Consider the following 16770-nt stretch of genomic DNA (forward strand, 5'->3'; position numbering starts at 1 on the left):
GTTTGACCTCACAGTTCACACCTCTAACGAGAGCAGACCCACACTGAGATCACAGGCTATTCAGAAAGTGCTGTGGGGCATAACGCTGTGTTGCATAACATCTCCAAAAGACAGTAAACACAGGAAGTGCTTGGAGGATGTTTCCTGTTAATGTGCATTTCTTCCTCCCCATCAGGTCATTCTCCAGGCCTCTCTAAGTATAGCTCATGCCACGGTGGCTTTAGATGACATCAGCTTGACACCAGAATGCCGTCCAGCCAACACCACTCTTCCAGGGACCAGCACGGACACCACAGGCAAGTCCTATACTGAGGGTCCAGCTACAGTGACCCTATGGCTCTAGTCATGGGCTTTGGAGTCCATTCACTGTCTACACATCTGCATATTTTGGGCAGGACAAATATTGTCTGCTCTTTACCTTCCATTTGCAATTTGTCATTATGGCATTTACAATGGCGCTTTTAAGCACAGCAACCTTTATTATCATCCTTTATTATTATTATTTCCTGGTATGTTTTCAGTTTTGACATAGTAGCCCTTGACACATACACAGTCTGGCCAATAATGATTTAATGTGGATAAAGGGAAAAAACCTGACAGAAGCACTGTCCAATTAAATACCAACTGTACATAAAAAGTACAGACAAAAAAGTACAGTTATCCTTTTCTTTTATTCATGATGCCTTTAGGATGATGTGAACTGCAGAAAGGTTCACAGTGCTTTTCACCTAATGTTCTGAGTCCTAGCACCTGCAGCCGAACACGATGCATTCCAAACACACTGTGGCAGACGAATCACTCAGCCTCAGTTGAATAATACCCACAGTTGTTTGTCTGGACTCTCCAATCAGTCCAAAGATTTTCTATCCATAGAAAAGAACACAGCGGGGCACTGAATAGATTTTCTTGGGACGCGTCTTCCCTCGGTGATCCCACCCATGAGATAAGATTTATTAGGCTTTACATGAGGGATACATCAATGCTGTTTCACCTCTTTCAGAATAAAAAAAAAAACACTGCCTGTTGGCAGTTGAGAAGTGTGCAGCTCGCCTGGTGGTCTGTGCTGTGTTCTTCTCCTGTAGGCTGGTTGATCGGTTGATCATTCAGTAGATCATTGATCATTTCATGAACCATCCACTATTGTCATGATCATTTGCTGTGTTATTGTGGGCTCTATATGAATTATATCAATATCAGATTTTGTCTGTGTATGTGCGTGCACATGTGCGCTTATGTGTGTGCACGTGTGTGTGTGTTTGCGTGTATGCATTTATCTGCGTTTATGCGTGCATGAGTACATTTTACATCACATACTAACAGAAATGCCTGTGAATGAACATCTCACCCACTCACTAATGTTTTATATTTTGCCTTTTTTCTCCCAGAACATGGACCTGTGGTTCTCCTGAGCAAAGACTCCCTTTCTGATCAGTGGGGCATGACAGTGGACAGTGAGGGGTGGGCCCGTGTGGCCAGTGTCATCAATGAGCCGGCGGCCATATTCAGTCTCATAACCCCGGGCCTGTACCAGGGCCTCGTCGGCTCTGTCTCGCTTCAGTGGACAGTGAGCAGCTCTCTCTATCTCTGCCACTCCCTCTATGGCCCTGGCAGGGTGTCTGTGGGGGAGATTCCAACCCTTGGAGCTGACTCATTGAGAGCCTCCTTTTGGCTGACCAAAGACAAATGGTTGCCTGGCTTCACGGCCATGGAAGCTGTTGGCCTGCCAGGTCACTACATTCACAGAGTGGATGAGAACATCTTTGTTGCCAAGGATGATGGCAGTAAAACCTTCAGGGAGAGTGCCAGTTGGAGAATCATACAAGGTAGATTAAAATAACTTTGTGTATTTACTGATCTCTGTATTTGTTTGGACAGATAGATGAATTGAGACAGGGGGGTAAACGCTGACCAGGCCAAAATATATTTTTTTACAGCAGAGTAAATACCTATGATTTACCTGTGCTTTAGGACATTACATTTATATGTTTTAGTGCAGTAATGCTTGGTCACAAAGACAAATCTGTCATTGCTGAAAGGATAAAAATGCTAGGATTGTTTTGAAACTTACTGTATTATATTTGACTCATACTGTGTATAACACAGAAATTGATGCATTGGTTAACATAAGTTAAAATGTATGGATCTGATCATACTGGATGAACTCTGTAGGCACTTGTCAGGGAAGGAGACCATTATTTAAATTTTATTCGCATATGACAGTATGATAGAAGTGTAATTTGGTTACATGATGGAGTATTGGTGTTTTCTGTTGATCTCATTTTAGTTTAATTGTTTGTGTCTGACTGAATTTAGATTAGCAAATAAGTAAATATTAGTAATATTGGCAAAGTTCCACAAAAAGAAGAAATAGATCTTGAATAAACTGTTTGATTTCCCTGAAGGGGAATTTAATAAATGTCAATAAAAAAGTATTGCTATAAGTTTCATGAACGGCTATTAAATCCCTCGTTGTAGTATGAGACAATGTTTCTCGCAATAACACTGCCCTTTATTAAACCCACCAGAAGGAGCAGGTGGATTGGAGTCTCTTACATACTGAATGTTCCCGTCATTCAATAAATAACCAAACATTGTGCATTGCCTCTTTGCAAGGTGTGAGGTTTGACACTTGCTGAATATTGCAAGATAAGGTCAACGTTATTTCCGACAAGTTCAGACATTTTAAAAAGAGGGTTGTGATAGAGTCTCCAGTTCTGGGCCTTTTCCCAGCTCTCTTGCCTAGCTCAGGTGCATAGAGTGTGATGATGCGGCACTGTGTAGGTTTGTTTGCCATTAGTGAAATATCATTTGCCTCCAGAAAACTCATGATCTGCTATGTAAGGGATGCATTTGTTTTTTTTTCTCTTTTTCAGCAAACGACATTGTGACGCCCCCACACCCTCTGTGTCGACCCCCCTCCTTCCTCTGTCAGAGCGGGGAGTGTATTGATCAGAGCAAAGTGTGTGACTTCACCGCGCACTGTCCCGGCGGGGAAGATGAGGCTGAGTGCCGTGAGTACAGCACAGCACACCCCAAACGCGTCAGTGTTTTGCTTTTGATGAAAGGGCAATTTGTTGAGCTGTTTATTCACTTAACTTGACAGATGATGTGTATATGACAGTTTAACAGAATAATTACAGTGGACCTCATTAGAATCAAATCATTTCAAATTAATTGGATCTGGTCAGAGGGAGTCACTCTGTTGCCGTGGGTAAAGTATTATGTACCAGATTCTGTTATGATGGCATAGTTTTCTATCTTTCATAAGAAATGTCCACAAGAGCTTTGCAGTATTCCCAGCAAGCTTTCCTCTTTATGATTACCTCATCCCAATATCTGTGTTTTATGCTGTCAATATAATTTCAAGCTTCTGTATTTAGTTTCCTGGCAAAATCATTATCCAGATCTCTACTGTGCACGGCTCATTATCTGTGCTCCACCTAAACGGCAGAGACATTATCACAAAGGGAGAAACCCATTACAGAGCCTAGCAGTGCAATAAATGAAAGTGATGATCCAGTACTTATTCAGCAATAAGAATTACACAATCATTAAGGCCTAAGTCATTGTTACCTTTGTGCTCTTATGATAAAAGCAAAAGAAGGCCCTTGAAACCTGAGAGAGCTGCATGTGTAAACATCATCTGCATACAGTGCAGCAAGAAAAAGCTTTTTTGAATACCTGAGCAGCTCTATTGATGATACTGACACAGCATGTAATTATCAGGGTAGGAATCTGAAAAAAAAAATGTGTAGTTACTTTTAAGTTGGGCCTTGCTTTCATTTTCCGTTGTTCAGAGTGTGGTTTAACAGCAGTGTCACATTGTTCCCGCTGCAGCGGTGCGCTGTGACTTTGAGTGGGACTCTTGCGGCTGGTATGAGTTTGCTCAGGGGGACGGGTTTGACTGGATCTGGAGCTCTGCTGCAGCGGTGCCTGTGGACTTCCTGGACCAGGTTCCACCACAGGACCACACCACCAACACCTCTGAAGGTCAGCAGGCTCTCACCTTTGGACCTGGGTGATGCAGCACCCTAAACCAGGCAATATATTACTATACTATATTACTAATATATCATTACGCAATATATTGCCTTATCTGATTGATATGACCAGAGGCTTAATGACAAGCCTTATCCTAGCCTTCTAAGGAGTGCTATGGCACACCCGATGTACTTGATCCAACAAGTCATTACTGAGGGCATTCATTCCAAAGCAGATTTCCTGTAATGCTTTGTGTTATATTTCGCCTTCAGTCATGAAGCTATCAGAGGGCGGGGTTTGTTGATGAGGAATGGTATGATGATGGCAAAAGATATCAAAATGGTGCCACGGTTGGCCGCTTCGGTACAGTAGCACTACAAGAGACATTGGAACCAGAGTCAAATTCCTTATGTGATAAAAGCACACTTTGCCAATAAAGTCTGATTCTGATTCTTTAAAGAGGTATTGTCCAGAGAAATCAAAACCCCCTTCTTCCACATGTTAAACCATCTTGAATCTTTTGTTTGTTTCATTTCACATTCCTGCACACACAGTCTTAAAGACATGAATGCTATAACAAGGTGGGTGGAGGTCATTTCACAGTTTCAGCCAATTCCAGTTTGTTTGTTGCTTATCTCAGATGACAATAATCGTTGTAAAGGACAGAGTTTTGCAGACTTGTGGAGATCCATAGCAGTTATGTAGTAAATTGGCTGTTCGCTTGTTTCGGATGGAATATTCAAACATGCCCAATTCAAACTAATGAAGCTTGCTAGCTAGCTAGGTAAATTTAACAGTGTGTAACTATTACATCATATTTACTTGGATGATAATCTATGGTTGGGAAGTCTATTGTCATGGATAAACAAGCTCACTCCATGTCCCAAAATGGAGTGTTTTTGTCACTCATTCCCCTTTGAGCTCTTGTCCACTGAGTTGCCTCATTAATGACAATATGAAAAAGGCATGCAGAAGGATCTATTGATTAAGTATTTAGATAGCATATGTGCTTAGGGAAACATCCGTAGAGAAACCATACCAACCTTGCCAAAACCTGAGAACTGCTAAGTAGTCATTAGAGCTCAGTGTATGTATGTTGAGTGGCGATGTGAGTGCTTATTCATTCATATAACCAAGGAGGTGGTACAGTCTGTATGGCTTAAATAGCTGGATGCAGCTTTTGTTGCTAATGTCAGAGGGGAGCGTGCCGGATAGAGGTTACTGAAATGACTGTCTTTGTCGCAGTTTCTTAATTGCTGTATTTGCATTTATGCTCCACACGGTGTGAAAGCAGCGTATTGTGTGGAATTACCTCAGAGGCTTGAAAAAAAGATTGAGGGTAAAAAAGCTTTGAGGACGGATAGAAAATGGCTTTATGCAAGCCGCAAGAAATAAAATAAAACCCCACACAGATTGAATCAAGAACTTAAGAACTCTGCCTGGCATTTCAGTAAAGAGCAGGGACTGGGGAAATGATCTCAGCTGCTTGAATGATGGATGCAATTCAACGCCTCTCAAGCCTGTTATTAAAATGAAATACCTCACTGGATTGTTTGAATTATTGCTATTTTTAATACCGGTAGTATTTCTGAAGTTTATTCGATTTTTTTCACTCTCTCTCTCTCTCTGTCTGTGCAGGTCATTTCATGTTTGTGTTAAAGAACAGCAGCAGCCTCTCTCAGAAAGCCTTCCTCCGTGGTCCCAAATATCAGCAGTCAGCTTCTGGCTGTACCATGACATTCTGGTGAGGAAATGCCTACTTCTTGTTCAAAGTTGCATTTGAATTTACCACTGAAATATGTGGTCAGGTTGATAAACCTTAAACATACACATTAACCATGGATTGAATTAAGTCCCATCATTTCTCATTTTCTCTCAACTCAGCCTCACTTTTCAGGTGTTGACATTGAAATGATGTATTGTCATGGTTAGCACTGTCAGTGACCAGTTTTGGATGGTGCACCTTTCACATCAGGTAAATCTGAAGGGGACATAACCTGGCAGACTTCCCCAGGCCTTGGCAGATGTTGATGATGTTTGAAAGTGGTTGTAATAAGTTTGCTTTTATTCTCGCCCATATGCAGTGTATCATTTGCAATTTAATTGTGACAACAGCGGGACCCGCAGTCTGCATATTACAGCAAATAAATTCAAATTATGAATAATTCAGGACTGTAAACCTCTCACTAAACATAAATTATTCATGCTTCCATGAGCTAAGAGGACCCACACGGTCAGTTAGAAAGGGAGATGGATGCAGTAGGCTCGATTTCCGTTCCAGGCATTACAACTACGGGCACTCTGTGGGTGCGGCGGACATGTACCTGCGCATCGACGGCGTAGAGAACATCACGGTGCTGTGGCGCACGCTCTACAACCAAGGCGACCGCTGGCACCAGGTGACGGTGCAGCTGGGCCGGATCACCCAGCCCTTCCAGATCTCCCTTGCCAAGCTCAGCCTGGGCTTCTTCGATGGCGTATCCGCCCTGGATGACATCACCTTCCACAACTGCTCCCTGCCCCCGCCGGCCGCCCACTGCCACGGCCACGACCACTTCCACTGCAAGAGGAGCCGGGCTTGCATCGATCGGCTGCTGCGCTGCGACCTGGTGGACGACTGCGGGGACGGCTCGGATGAGGAGGGCTGCTGTGAGCACGTGCTTCCTCTCATTTACATTGCATGCATTTAGCAGATGCTCTTATTATTCAGAGCGACATCCAGGACAATCTATCCGTATCTATTCAAGTTAAATGAGCAACAGTGTCAGACCAGGTAAACAACACTCACAGACCAGTGAGTGTGAGTATAAGACCATTCAAACCCTACCACAAGTTAACCTGTGGACGAACAACCAGCACAATTCCCATTCAAAACCTGTATCAGCAAGTGCTAGCATTTATATTGATGTGAAACACACTGTGCAGTTGCGCGGTGTGCCGCCCTAACAAAGCTTATGAGGTTGAATTAGTAGCTTTCCTTACCTGAGACTGGAAAAACGAGCCTTTTGACGCCATTTTGGCTCTTGCTTACTTTCCTGGCTGCAGCCCCAGAGTTGATGTGCAACTTTGAGGAAGGCCTCTGCGACTGGACCCAGGACAAGCAGGACGACGTCTTCGACTGGACCAGGATCCAGGGCCCCACCCCAACCCTCAACACAGGGCCTTGGAAGGACCACACCCTGGGCAACGTGAACGGGCACTACCTGTTCATCGAGGCCTCCGCCCCGCAGGAGTTCAAGGACACGGCGGTGCTGGTGAGCCGGAGCTTCCAGCCCACCACGTGGCGTGACCCAGGCAGCCACCCCTGCCTCTTCCGCTTCCACTACCACATGTTTGGCACGCACGTCTTCAGCCTGGCTGTGTACCTGAGGACCACCGCCAGCAGCAGGGGCCAGCTGCTGTGGGCGCGCTATGGGGATCAGGGCAACCTGTGGCACAGGAAGATACTCTTTCTCAGCAGCAACCGGCCATTCCAGGTAGGGCTCCAGTCAGTCATGGTACTTCACTGATGATACTACAGATTACATTAACAATAACCATGGTGATGATTATGATGATGATGATGATGATGATGATGATGATGAGGAGGAGGATGACAAAGAGAATTGCTCAGTCTGTTTTCCTCTAATCCTATCATGTAATCATACTACCTTCAACTCGGCTTCTTTCAGAGCAAATTTTCCTTAATTAGAAGTCTCATTCTGCTTGGTGCTGCATTTTTACTGTAAAGCAAAGAGGCATGCTTAAATACCATCCAAAAGAAAGACAGTATAGGAAGAGAGAGTGAGTTCACTTAGCTTTATGAATGCTGACCACCTGCTTTTTATTGTATTTTATATGAGGGGGATTTAGACAGTGTCCACAGCTTTCTCTCGCAGCCATTTCACTGTTCAGTGCACAGGGCTTTCATATCCTTCAGAATTCTTCTTGTCAGCTATTCAACTTGATGTGAGGCCTCTTTACATTGTCCAAAATAATCATGCATTTCAGATGTAAAATGGCCATGAATCATCATTTTCTTTACTTCAACAAAAACCCATAACACACCATTCTGTCTCACAGTGCGCAGGAACAAGGTAGGGATTTTTTCTGAGCTGAAATACAGAGGCTAGAACCATTGCCATGTACATGTTATGATTCAGAATTTACTGCTCTAAAAAGCTGGACAGGCTGTTGAGCAGGACCCCACGGAGGAATTTCACTGTGATAATGAGGTTCTGATTCACTTTCCAGTGAGGGCTGCAGAAAACCAGCCTCAGTGTGAAGTAAAGCACCTTCAAAGCAGAAATGTGGTGCAGTATGGGTTATATTGATATTTTTATGACTTAAATTTATCCTGTGGTTTGGGTACGTTATCTTATTTTGTGATTAATTGTTTATCTAACGATCAACAGTACTAATAATGATAATAATAATAATAATAATAATAAGAAGAAGAAGAACAACAACAACATCAACAACAAGAAGAACAAGAAGAAAAAGATGAAGAATGAAAAACAATGAAAAAATGAATGAATCTGTAAATGTTTATTATGAAATGTGTGCAAATGTATGACTCTCTCCAGGCCTGTAAGCGATCATTACCCAGTCTGGCACCTGGTCAGCAGTTGATGTATCAGATAAAATTTGTGCAAATATAGCGTAACATTAATTTATAATTTCGTTGTGCTTAGTACAAAAAAACCCTTTTTCTTTGTTTGGTGAATTCCCCAGAATAGCATGCTTTTTTCCTCATGCTCACACCCACATGCTCTGTTTCACTGGGAGCCGAGGGCCCACATTCTCTGCAGGGTTATTGATTTGATTACACTGGATGAAGTCTGTCTATTTGAGTATTCTTAGTTAAATTACTGAGTCCAAATGTATATTAATGACCTTTGTGAATATCAAAGAACCCACAGTTTTTGGAAATGCATAATTAGTCAGCTTGTTAGGGATTTCTCCTCTCTCTTTAGAACACTGATATGTCAGAAATTCAAATCAGTTCAGGCCGTGTGTTCTGCTGCAGTGCTGTGATTCAGTGTTCTCCATTTGATGGCAGAGGTCCATTGCTGCTGGTGACTAGCTGGTGTCAGACACAGAATAGGCAAAGGCAAAGGTGGACAGTCATGAAGAATGTTTTTAGAATTACTTTATTAGTAATTCTGGCTATACTTGAATAATACCTTTTGTTGTGTACTGAGTCCTCTGTGAATGTCCAGAACATTAATGTTTGTTCAGATTAAAAGAGCTGTGTTTGAGTGAAAAAAAAATCCAACATCTTAATTACATTTCGCTAAATGAAAAATTTTGCCAAGAAGTTTTATTTGAATGCCTCTCAGTCAGTGTCTGTCCCATTAATGAGGCAAACAAATGTATTAATGGTTGAGATGAAAAGCAGAGAGCGCTTGGGACTAAGCCTGGCTCTGTTTGCACTTGTCCCTCGGTAGATTATCCTGTTTGAAATAAAAATATCCCAAATTCACATCAACAGGATTACGGCTGAGGCAACAGTCTCTGAGGATGCTTTGGAAGAAAATCCAAGAGAGTTGCCTATGATGTGACATGATAAATTGTAACTGAGAGAAGCCTATGGATGTCCAAATGGTCATATCTGCATTATATTCAAATACTTTCCCGAGTAACAGCAACAGGGAAAAAATAAGCACAAACTTCTGTCTTGCTTTTGTTGGGGGTACAGAGTTCATTTACCGGTGTGCCTCATGTGCAGATGTGGGTAATAAAAAATAATATAACTGCTGACCGATGATTTAACTGAACATTTTAAGCACTCCAGCTTCTCTGCATTTGAGAGTGCTCTGCTTTCTTTTGCCCTTTGCCTTTCCTCACTGTGGCTTTCCTTCTTTGAGTGTTCAAAGGCAACTTACACAGCAAAGAAAGTGCATTACCTCCCCCTGCTCTGTATCTGTCTGGTCTTGATCTATCTAGTATCTATCTAGACTCATGGGGCTGGACCTTTGTAGTGTGTGACAGCGCTTAAATTGCAAGGTTCACTTAGAAAAGTAGGCTTCAAATAGAATAATTTTTGCAACTGTTGGAGGTTAATTGGGATAATTCCCAAGTTACAGCTGGAGACAATGTGTGGCCATAGAAACGCATGTGAGCTCTTGAAAAACTTCTGACTGTCTCAAAAAAGCCAATAATATCTTTTAAAGTCCAATGTTGTTAGGGAATAAATGTCACTAGTGAGATAAAATGCAGTCCAAGGGTTGTAGTCTTCTCACACAGAGACCAAAACCACATTTTGGCCAACAAAATTATTTGTTTTTTTTCCTCATTACAGAGTAATGAAAGAGCATTTTCAAGGACAGTTAAAAGCAATAGCAAATGATTTCCTCCCTGTCTGAACAACAAATTGTTTAGAATACAGCAAACTTGATTCGGGCAAAAACACATTTTGAATATTTAATATATCTATTGTTTGGGGGCCTGAATGGATATGAATATAACATGAATACAAAACAGGATTAGCTGTCAGGTTAGCAAAGACTGACAAACACATAGAGCTAATCGGGACAGAAAAGGACATTGCTTTTTTCCCTTTCATTCGATTGGACAGTGCATTCGCTTACAGTGCCCACTTAACCCCACAGCCCAAAGGGCCGTGTGAAGTATGTTGGGAACACCTAACTTGCTGTCTTTAGACTGTGGCAGGGCAGGTGCTGACACTCATTAGTGCTAATGGTGCTCCCCTCTCAGGGCATGGTGGCTTTTGAAGATGCTCTCTACTGGATGTGTGAGAGGAGGGGAGACAGAGAGCTGCTGCTGGTGAAAAGGCTCTCTCAGAAATAACAAGACAGACCACCTATGTCCGCGAACACAGAATTTGTACATCTTTCGGGTGTAATGCATGTATCATTTAAATTCTCGCTATCATTAATATTACATGGTGCTGTAAAATGTTATATATTATATATAGCTGTTTTACTTTGAATTATTTTTTTTTTCTCAAATTTATTTCTCAACATAATATTCTATTACTTATTCGTGTTGTTTACATTTACATATATTCATTTGGCTGGCAGGCGCTTTTTTCCAAAATGACTTGCAGGGAAATTGTGGCAAGCAACATCACTGCAGATAACAAAGGGTAACCACAGGCAACAAAACAGAGTAAACAGTAATGCAACCTGAAGTTCAATGCTAAGCCAATGCTCAGCCTGCGTACACCTCAATGTTGCTAGGCATATTACATTTGTTATGTCCTGGAATAGAAGTGCAGTGTTGGATGTAGAGATAGGACTAATGTTCCATGAGAAACTGCATGAGAACGTGGGTTTTCAGAGTATGCCTCCACAGTCCTGACTGGTTTAGGCAACTCAACCTCATGGAGCCGGAATAGCGAAAAGGCAGGACCAGGTGGCATGACCTCAAATGGGTGGTGCAGTCAGGCAACTGAAGGTAGCCAAGTGGAGCAATCTGTCTTGGTTGTAGAGTGGGACAAGCAATTGTAGGTGCAGAGGAGATGTTCCTTTGGCTACGTGGTATCTCAGCACTCGGATTTTAAACCTGATACAAGTATCAATTGGTAGCCAGTGGAGTGAATAGAGGAGAGGGGAGACATGTAAATATCTTGGTGCGTTGAAGACTAGACAAGCTGCAGCATCCTGGACTAGCTGCAGCGACAGGGTAGAATATGCTATTAGGCATACATAGGATGGAGTTGATGAGTTGTGATTGATTGATTGTTTGATTGATTAATAGTTTGTTTTAAAGACTGACTGACTGACTGACTGGCTGACGGACTGATGGACTGACTGGCTGATGTACATCCGAGTTGCTAATCTCAGCTTCCAAGCCATATAATTGAATATTCAGATGTGTCCCCCTTAAAATACAGAGAGACCTATCACATCTGTTGTTCTGTGACTGTACCCAGGTGATTCAACTGTACTCCTGGCTTGGGCAGCCAGTTCTCCTTTGCTAGCCGCCTGGATTTTGTTCACCAGAGCAGTTTCCATTTCCTCTCCTTGCATCTGCTGAGTCAACAAGATCAAAGTATTTTGGGGTCATTTACAGACAAATTGGTTAAAGTGCAGTGCTGCATTTCTGTCAGTGTCTGAATTATTACACACCGATCCGCACCTTCTGAGAGCCAATCCTGCAAAGGGAAACAACAATAATAAAATTAACTGTGGTCAGAAAAATAAGAAAGTGTGAATACGTGGAGCTCACTGCCATTTACGATGGATTACTGTTAAATACAGACTGACAGGAGCATGCCTTAACGGAAGAATAACAAAATTTATGTGAAGTTAAGATGAACAGGGTTAGACATCATCATTTGGTGTTTTTGACATCTGCTCATGAATCTCATGTCCTTCAGCTAACCATCACAAATCAAGTGGTCACCAATGAACTTTAAGCCATATCTTGTCTAGACCATTGTCATTAGCCTCCTCAGTACATGTGATTTGCAGTTGCACTGTGACAAGGGTCAGTAGAGTGTCAGCCCGGCTGACATGATGTCATCCCTGGGTACAGGTTTTGGTGGAGGGAACAGTGGGGGATGACTTCAACGGAGATATTGCCATCGACGATTTGTCCTTCCTGGATTGTGTCCCTTATGATGGTAACGATGACATTTCCATCTCCTTCTCATAACATAAAGACCATTATTTGATGTGACAATTGATTTTGAGAGTAAAAGGTAATCTAGGTCATTTCAAGATACCCTTGTAATTACTACTACTTGTGATCACACTAATTTTGTGTTTTCCACTTAAGTCACAGTTGTTAAGGATTATTTCTACATTCATTCATTCATATGATAAAGGATTATATGGTGCTGCACGTGTTCAGAATGGCACTACTGTATACTCTGACCCATCCCTGTCCCCTACTCTGTGTTGTGCATTTCAGGGGATCTTCCATCAGAGGTCCCCACGACTCCGCCGGGAGTCGTCACCCCACCCACGATATTCCCCAACAGCTGCTTGGAAGGAGAGATGGTTTGCGGTGTGTCAGGGGAGTGCGTGGACTGGAAGAAGAGATGTGACTTCCGTCAGGACTGTTCTGAGGGATCTGATGAACTCTACTGTGGTAGGCAGCAACTGCTTTCAGCTCATCCTCTATCTCTTTATACCCGAGAGAACAGAACCCGTCTCTCTCTCTCTCTGTCTCTTTATCCCTCTCAGTCATGCTCGCTTTTTGATGTTTTCATTTCATTTACTGAACTGCTTCAATCAAAATCACTTTTATTTGATGTAGCGCTCTCACCAAAAGAATTCACAGAGCACTTCACAGATCACATTCTTATAAACAATTCATGAGAGATGTCCTAAAGGAAACCAGACAGGTACATATAGTAAGATAATGTTTAAACAACATAATAAAAATAGCATACAAGTTTTGCCACTGAGAAGACCCCTGCCTCCCAAAAAAACCTCCAAATGTTACAAAGAAAATGAAGAAAAATTCTGAACAAATAAAATAAACAAACAAGACCAAATCAAGTCTTCTTTGGTTGTCTGGGTTTGTGGTGTGACTGAGCTACAGGAGTGGAAACTAAGTCATAATCCACAGTATTATCATGTGCTAACAGCTGAAGGAGGGGCATTTGAATTTAGTAATGCGTTTTCTCCTGTTCTTCCACAGTGAGTGAGGTGTGTGATTTTGAAGGGGGCAACAAGTGTGGCTGGTACCAGAACTGGTCCTCCCCTTCCCTCCCGGGCCACGCCTTCCGCTGGTTCACAGGACAGGGCAAATCTATCCACCATGGAGAGGAATACCACCGGCCCGCAACAGACCACACTCAGTGAGTGGCATTGACACAGCCAATTTCATTCACCTCCTGCATCTGCCCACAGCTACCCACAGATATCTTCCAACCCGTCATCAACATGCTAACCTCTTCGCTTAGATTGCAAGGGTATGGATGGAAGCCTCTCAATTTGACGGTCAGGATAGCATCATGATCCTGAGCAAAACAGGGTCCCTCTCTCACAGACTCCATCTCTCACCACTGGCAAAACTACCGCCAGCAAGCTGAGTGATGCTCCTTCACTGCACACGTTCATAGCTAGCAAACATCAGATTTTAGACCTACTTATGGGACTTTGGAGCAGATTACTCTCCAAGTCATTACACGCTATAAGGCGGGTGTCAACGGTTGGCTTGATTGCTTGTCAGAGGTGCTTGTGGCTGCGGCGTGAGGAGAACTCGCCATCGGCTCTTGTCCTGTAATTTTCCCTTTAGCGGTGAGAGGGAGAGTTTAGATGTAATGAGGCTTTTTCAGCCACTGCAGGCTTCGCTCACCACCTAAAGGACAATCGATTCCGCTAGGCCTGGAAAAGAAGGAGTGACGCTTCTTCGCTTCTCCCAGCCCACACCCGCCCCTGGGACCTTCTCTCATATACAGTGTCGGACACGGTCAGAGTGCAGTTATTACCACAGCGTGAGTTTAAAGGGGAATAGGAGCAGAGGCTGGGGGAGATTGTGCATCCACAGCTGCCCTGATAGACTGGGAAATTCTATCAGTGATTGACAGGGTGAGGGACCCCCTTGGGGCCTTATGGGACCGGGGGAGAGCAGAGTCAGGCTGATGTGACCCTGGAGTGATGCTGCTCTGTGTGTTTGTGGGTACAGTTCACTCTACTTACAGGTATGGGGGTACAGGGTGTGTTACCCACTGTGTGTTAGAGTATGAGCAATGGGTGTTACCTGCGTGTGTATATGTCTGTGTGTATGTATGTAAGAGCACAGGGTGTGTTGTTCTAAGTACTTGAATATGGGTGTGTAATACTGTACGTGTGTGTGTGTGTGTGTGTGTGTGTTTGACTGCACATGCACGTGTGACACTGTGTGTGTGTGCATGTGTTTGTGTGTGCATCTGTGTACCTTTCAATGTGCTTTAACATACAGTACAGAAGTCATGACATTCTGTGTACTTGCAGTTGTGTGAATACAGAAGTTTCTGTTCTGCATTTGAATACTTGGAGTGAACGTTCTGTGTGTTTGTGAGTATGGTGAGTAGGCGTTCTGTGTAGGTTTATGAGTGTAGAGGCTGGGCATTCTATGTGAGTTTGTGAGTACAGGGACGTGTCTCTATGCAGATCAGATCATTGTTTGGTTTGCCATGAGAATAGGGAGTTGATATTCTGTGTGTTATTAATTACAGAGGATGCAGAGTTTTATTACTTGTGAGTACAGGGTGCTGTCTCTTGTATTTTCAGATGCAGGAGTAATGCTGTATTGCGCTTCTTCAAATACAGGGAATGAGACATTTATTGTCTCCCAAATGAACTTTTTCCTCACGCTCGTCATTAACTTGCTGATGTGCTCTGAGCCACAGGTTCAGTTTCACCTTACAAACCTTCTGCTGTGCATTTAAATCCTTACCCTTTTGTATTGACTGAATAAAAAATGGCTTCATTACTCCCCTATTCCTAACACAAACATTTTTATCCAAAGGTGGCAAATAGCATTATTCCTGTCAAATTGCACTTCAAAGCTTAACCTCTTAATACTATACTCATTAATATGTGTTATAGGTTCAAAAATAAGTTTAATGCAACATTTACAAATTCACACTCGCAAGCATTCTTTTTGAACGAGATTCAGAATTCTGGACTTTTACATCCCATGATTCGACCACAGTTTTGTTCAGTCAATCTTCAAATAGTATTCATTCCTAAAATTTTCCCCTTGTTTCACTGATGCACTACTTCTTCAAAAACAGTGCAGTGCAGGCATTCCATTTGATTGTATTACAAAAATAACTCCATGTCAAAGTGAAAACATTTCTCCTATTCATGATATTCAACTTCCTTTTAGTCTAAGCCACAGTATATACTTTGTGTTTTGTTTCAGCCAATATCTAATAAATTGAGATTGATTGTGTATGTATGTTTTTGTGAACCTGTGCCAGAGTACGCCTTTTTTACAACACTGAAACTCTGCTGTTTCTCCTGCCTCAGTGGCACCGTGGAAGGCTGGTACATGTATGCCGACAGCTCAAACGGAGGCTATGGCCACACCACCGACCTCGTCACCCCTGTCATCTCTGCCACAGGGCCCCAGTGCACCCTGGTCTTCTGGTACCACATGAGCGGGTTCACTGTGGGGACGCTACAGGTGAGGCTTGTGTCTCAAGGGGCTGGTGTTCCCACCTGAGGGCGGGGTCACTTATGGCTGGGGGGCAAGAGTGCTGATCCCCACTATGCCAACTTGCTTAACCACACAGATCTCAATGCAGACATGCCCCTCTCACCTGGCTGCAGGTGCTCATCAAGTTTGGAAATGTCACCCATGAACTGTGGTCCCAGAGTGGCAGCCAGGGCTACAGGTGGAGGAGAGGAGAAGTCTTCCTGGGAATCCGCTACAACTTCCAGGTCTGTCACAACAACGGACCAGTCATTTCCTTTATGTAGCAGTCACTGTCCAGTGGTTACATATACAGCTGTGAGCACTCAGCTGTGGGGTATTAAATACTTCCTTTGCTAATTTAATTATACATGATCATAGAGCTAAAGAATGTAGGTCTAAAGAATCTGTCTCTGTGGTAGCAGGAATCAGAATCACTTCAGCATCTCTCATGGGTAAACAGAAGTCGCATAATACTTGGGCTACAAGCGCTCTCCAACAATTTAATTTTACTTTACAGTTGATTATGAGTAAAAGGCATATGACACAGAATCTGCTACAGTAGTAAAGATAACAGCATTTTGTACAGTATCATAAATATTGCCATTGAGCGCCAAAGCTAGAGGCAGCCTAAAGCATTACAGTGGATGAAGTGGGCTTTAATGATAATCTCTAAATGTTTCTCAGAGGACAGGCTGGTAGCAT

The 16770-nt window shown here is 42.9% G+C and overlaps 1 protein-coding gene across 1 annotated transcript in view; it reads left to right on the forward strand.

Annotated features, from left to right (window-relative positions):
• The window catches only part of malrd1 (MAM and LDL receptor class A domain containing 1), a 75966-nt gene that overhangs the window by 11064 nt on the left and 48132 nt on the right, over positions 1–16770 (forward strand). Inside the window, exons 11-22 of the mRNA XM_036518173.1 lie at positions 176–296; positions 1386–1805; positions 2874–3011; positions 3838–3990; positions 5620–5725; positions 6263–6630; positions 7027–7457; positions 12466–12553; positions 12844–13023; positions 13579–13738; positions 15900–16056; positions 16203–16313. Of these exons, the coding sequence (XP_036374066.1) occupies positions 176–296; positions 1386–1805; positions 2874–3011; positions 3838–3990; positions 5620–5725; positions 6263–6630; positions 7027–7457; positions 12466–12553; positions 12844–13023; positions 13579–13738; positions 15900–16056; positions 16203–16313 (2433 nt within the window). The remainder of the gene's footprint in view (positions 1–175; positions 297–1385; positions 1806–2873; positions 3012–3837; positions 3991–5619; positions 5726–6262; positions 6631–7026; positions 7458–12465; positions 12554–12843; positions 13024–13578; positions 13739–15899; positions 16057–16202; positions 16314–16770) is intronic.

This window comes from Megalops cyprinoides, chromosome 2, assembly GCF_013368585.1.
Source record: "Megalops cyprinoides isolate fMegCyp1 chromosome 2, fMegCyp1.pri, whole genome shotgun sequence".
In the NCBI taxonomy this organism is placed as follows: domain Eukaryota; kingdom Metazoa; phylum Chordata; class Actinopteri; order Elopiformes; family Megalopidae; genus Megalops; species Megalops cyprinoides.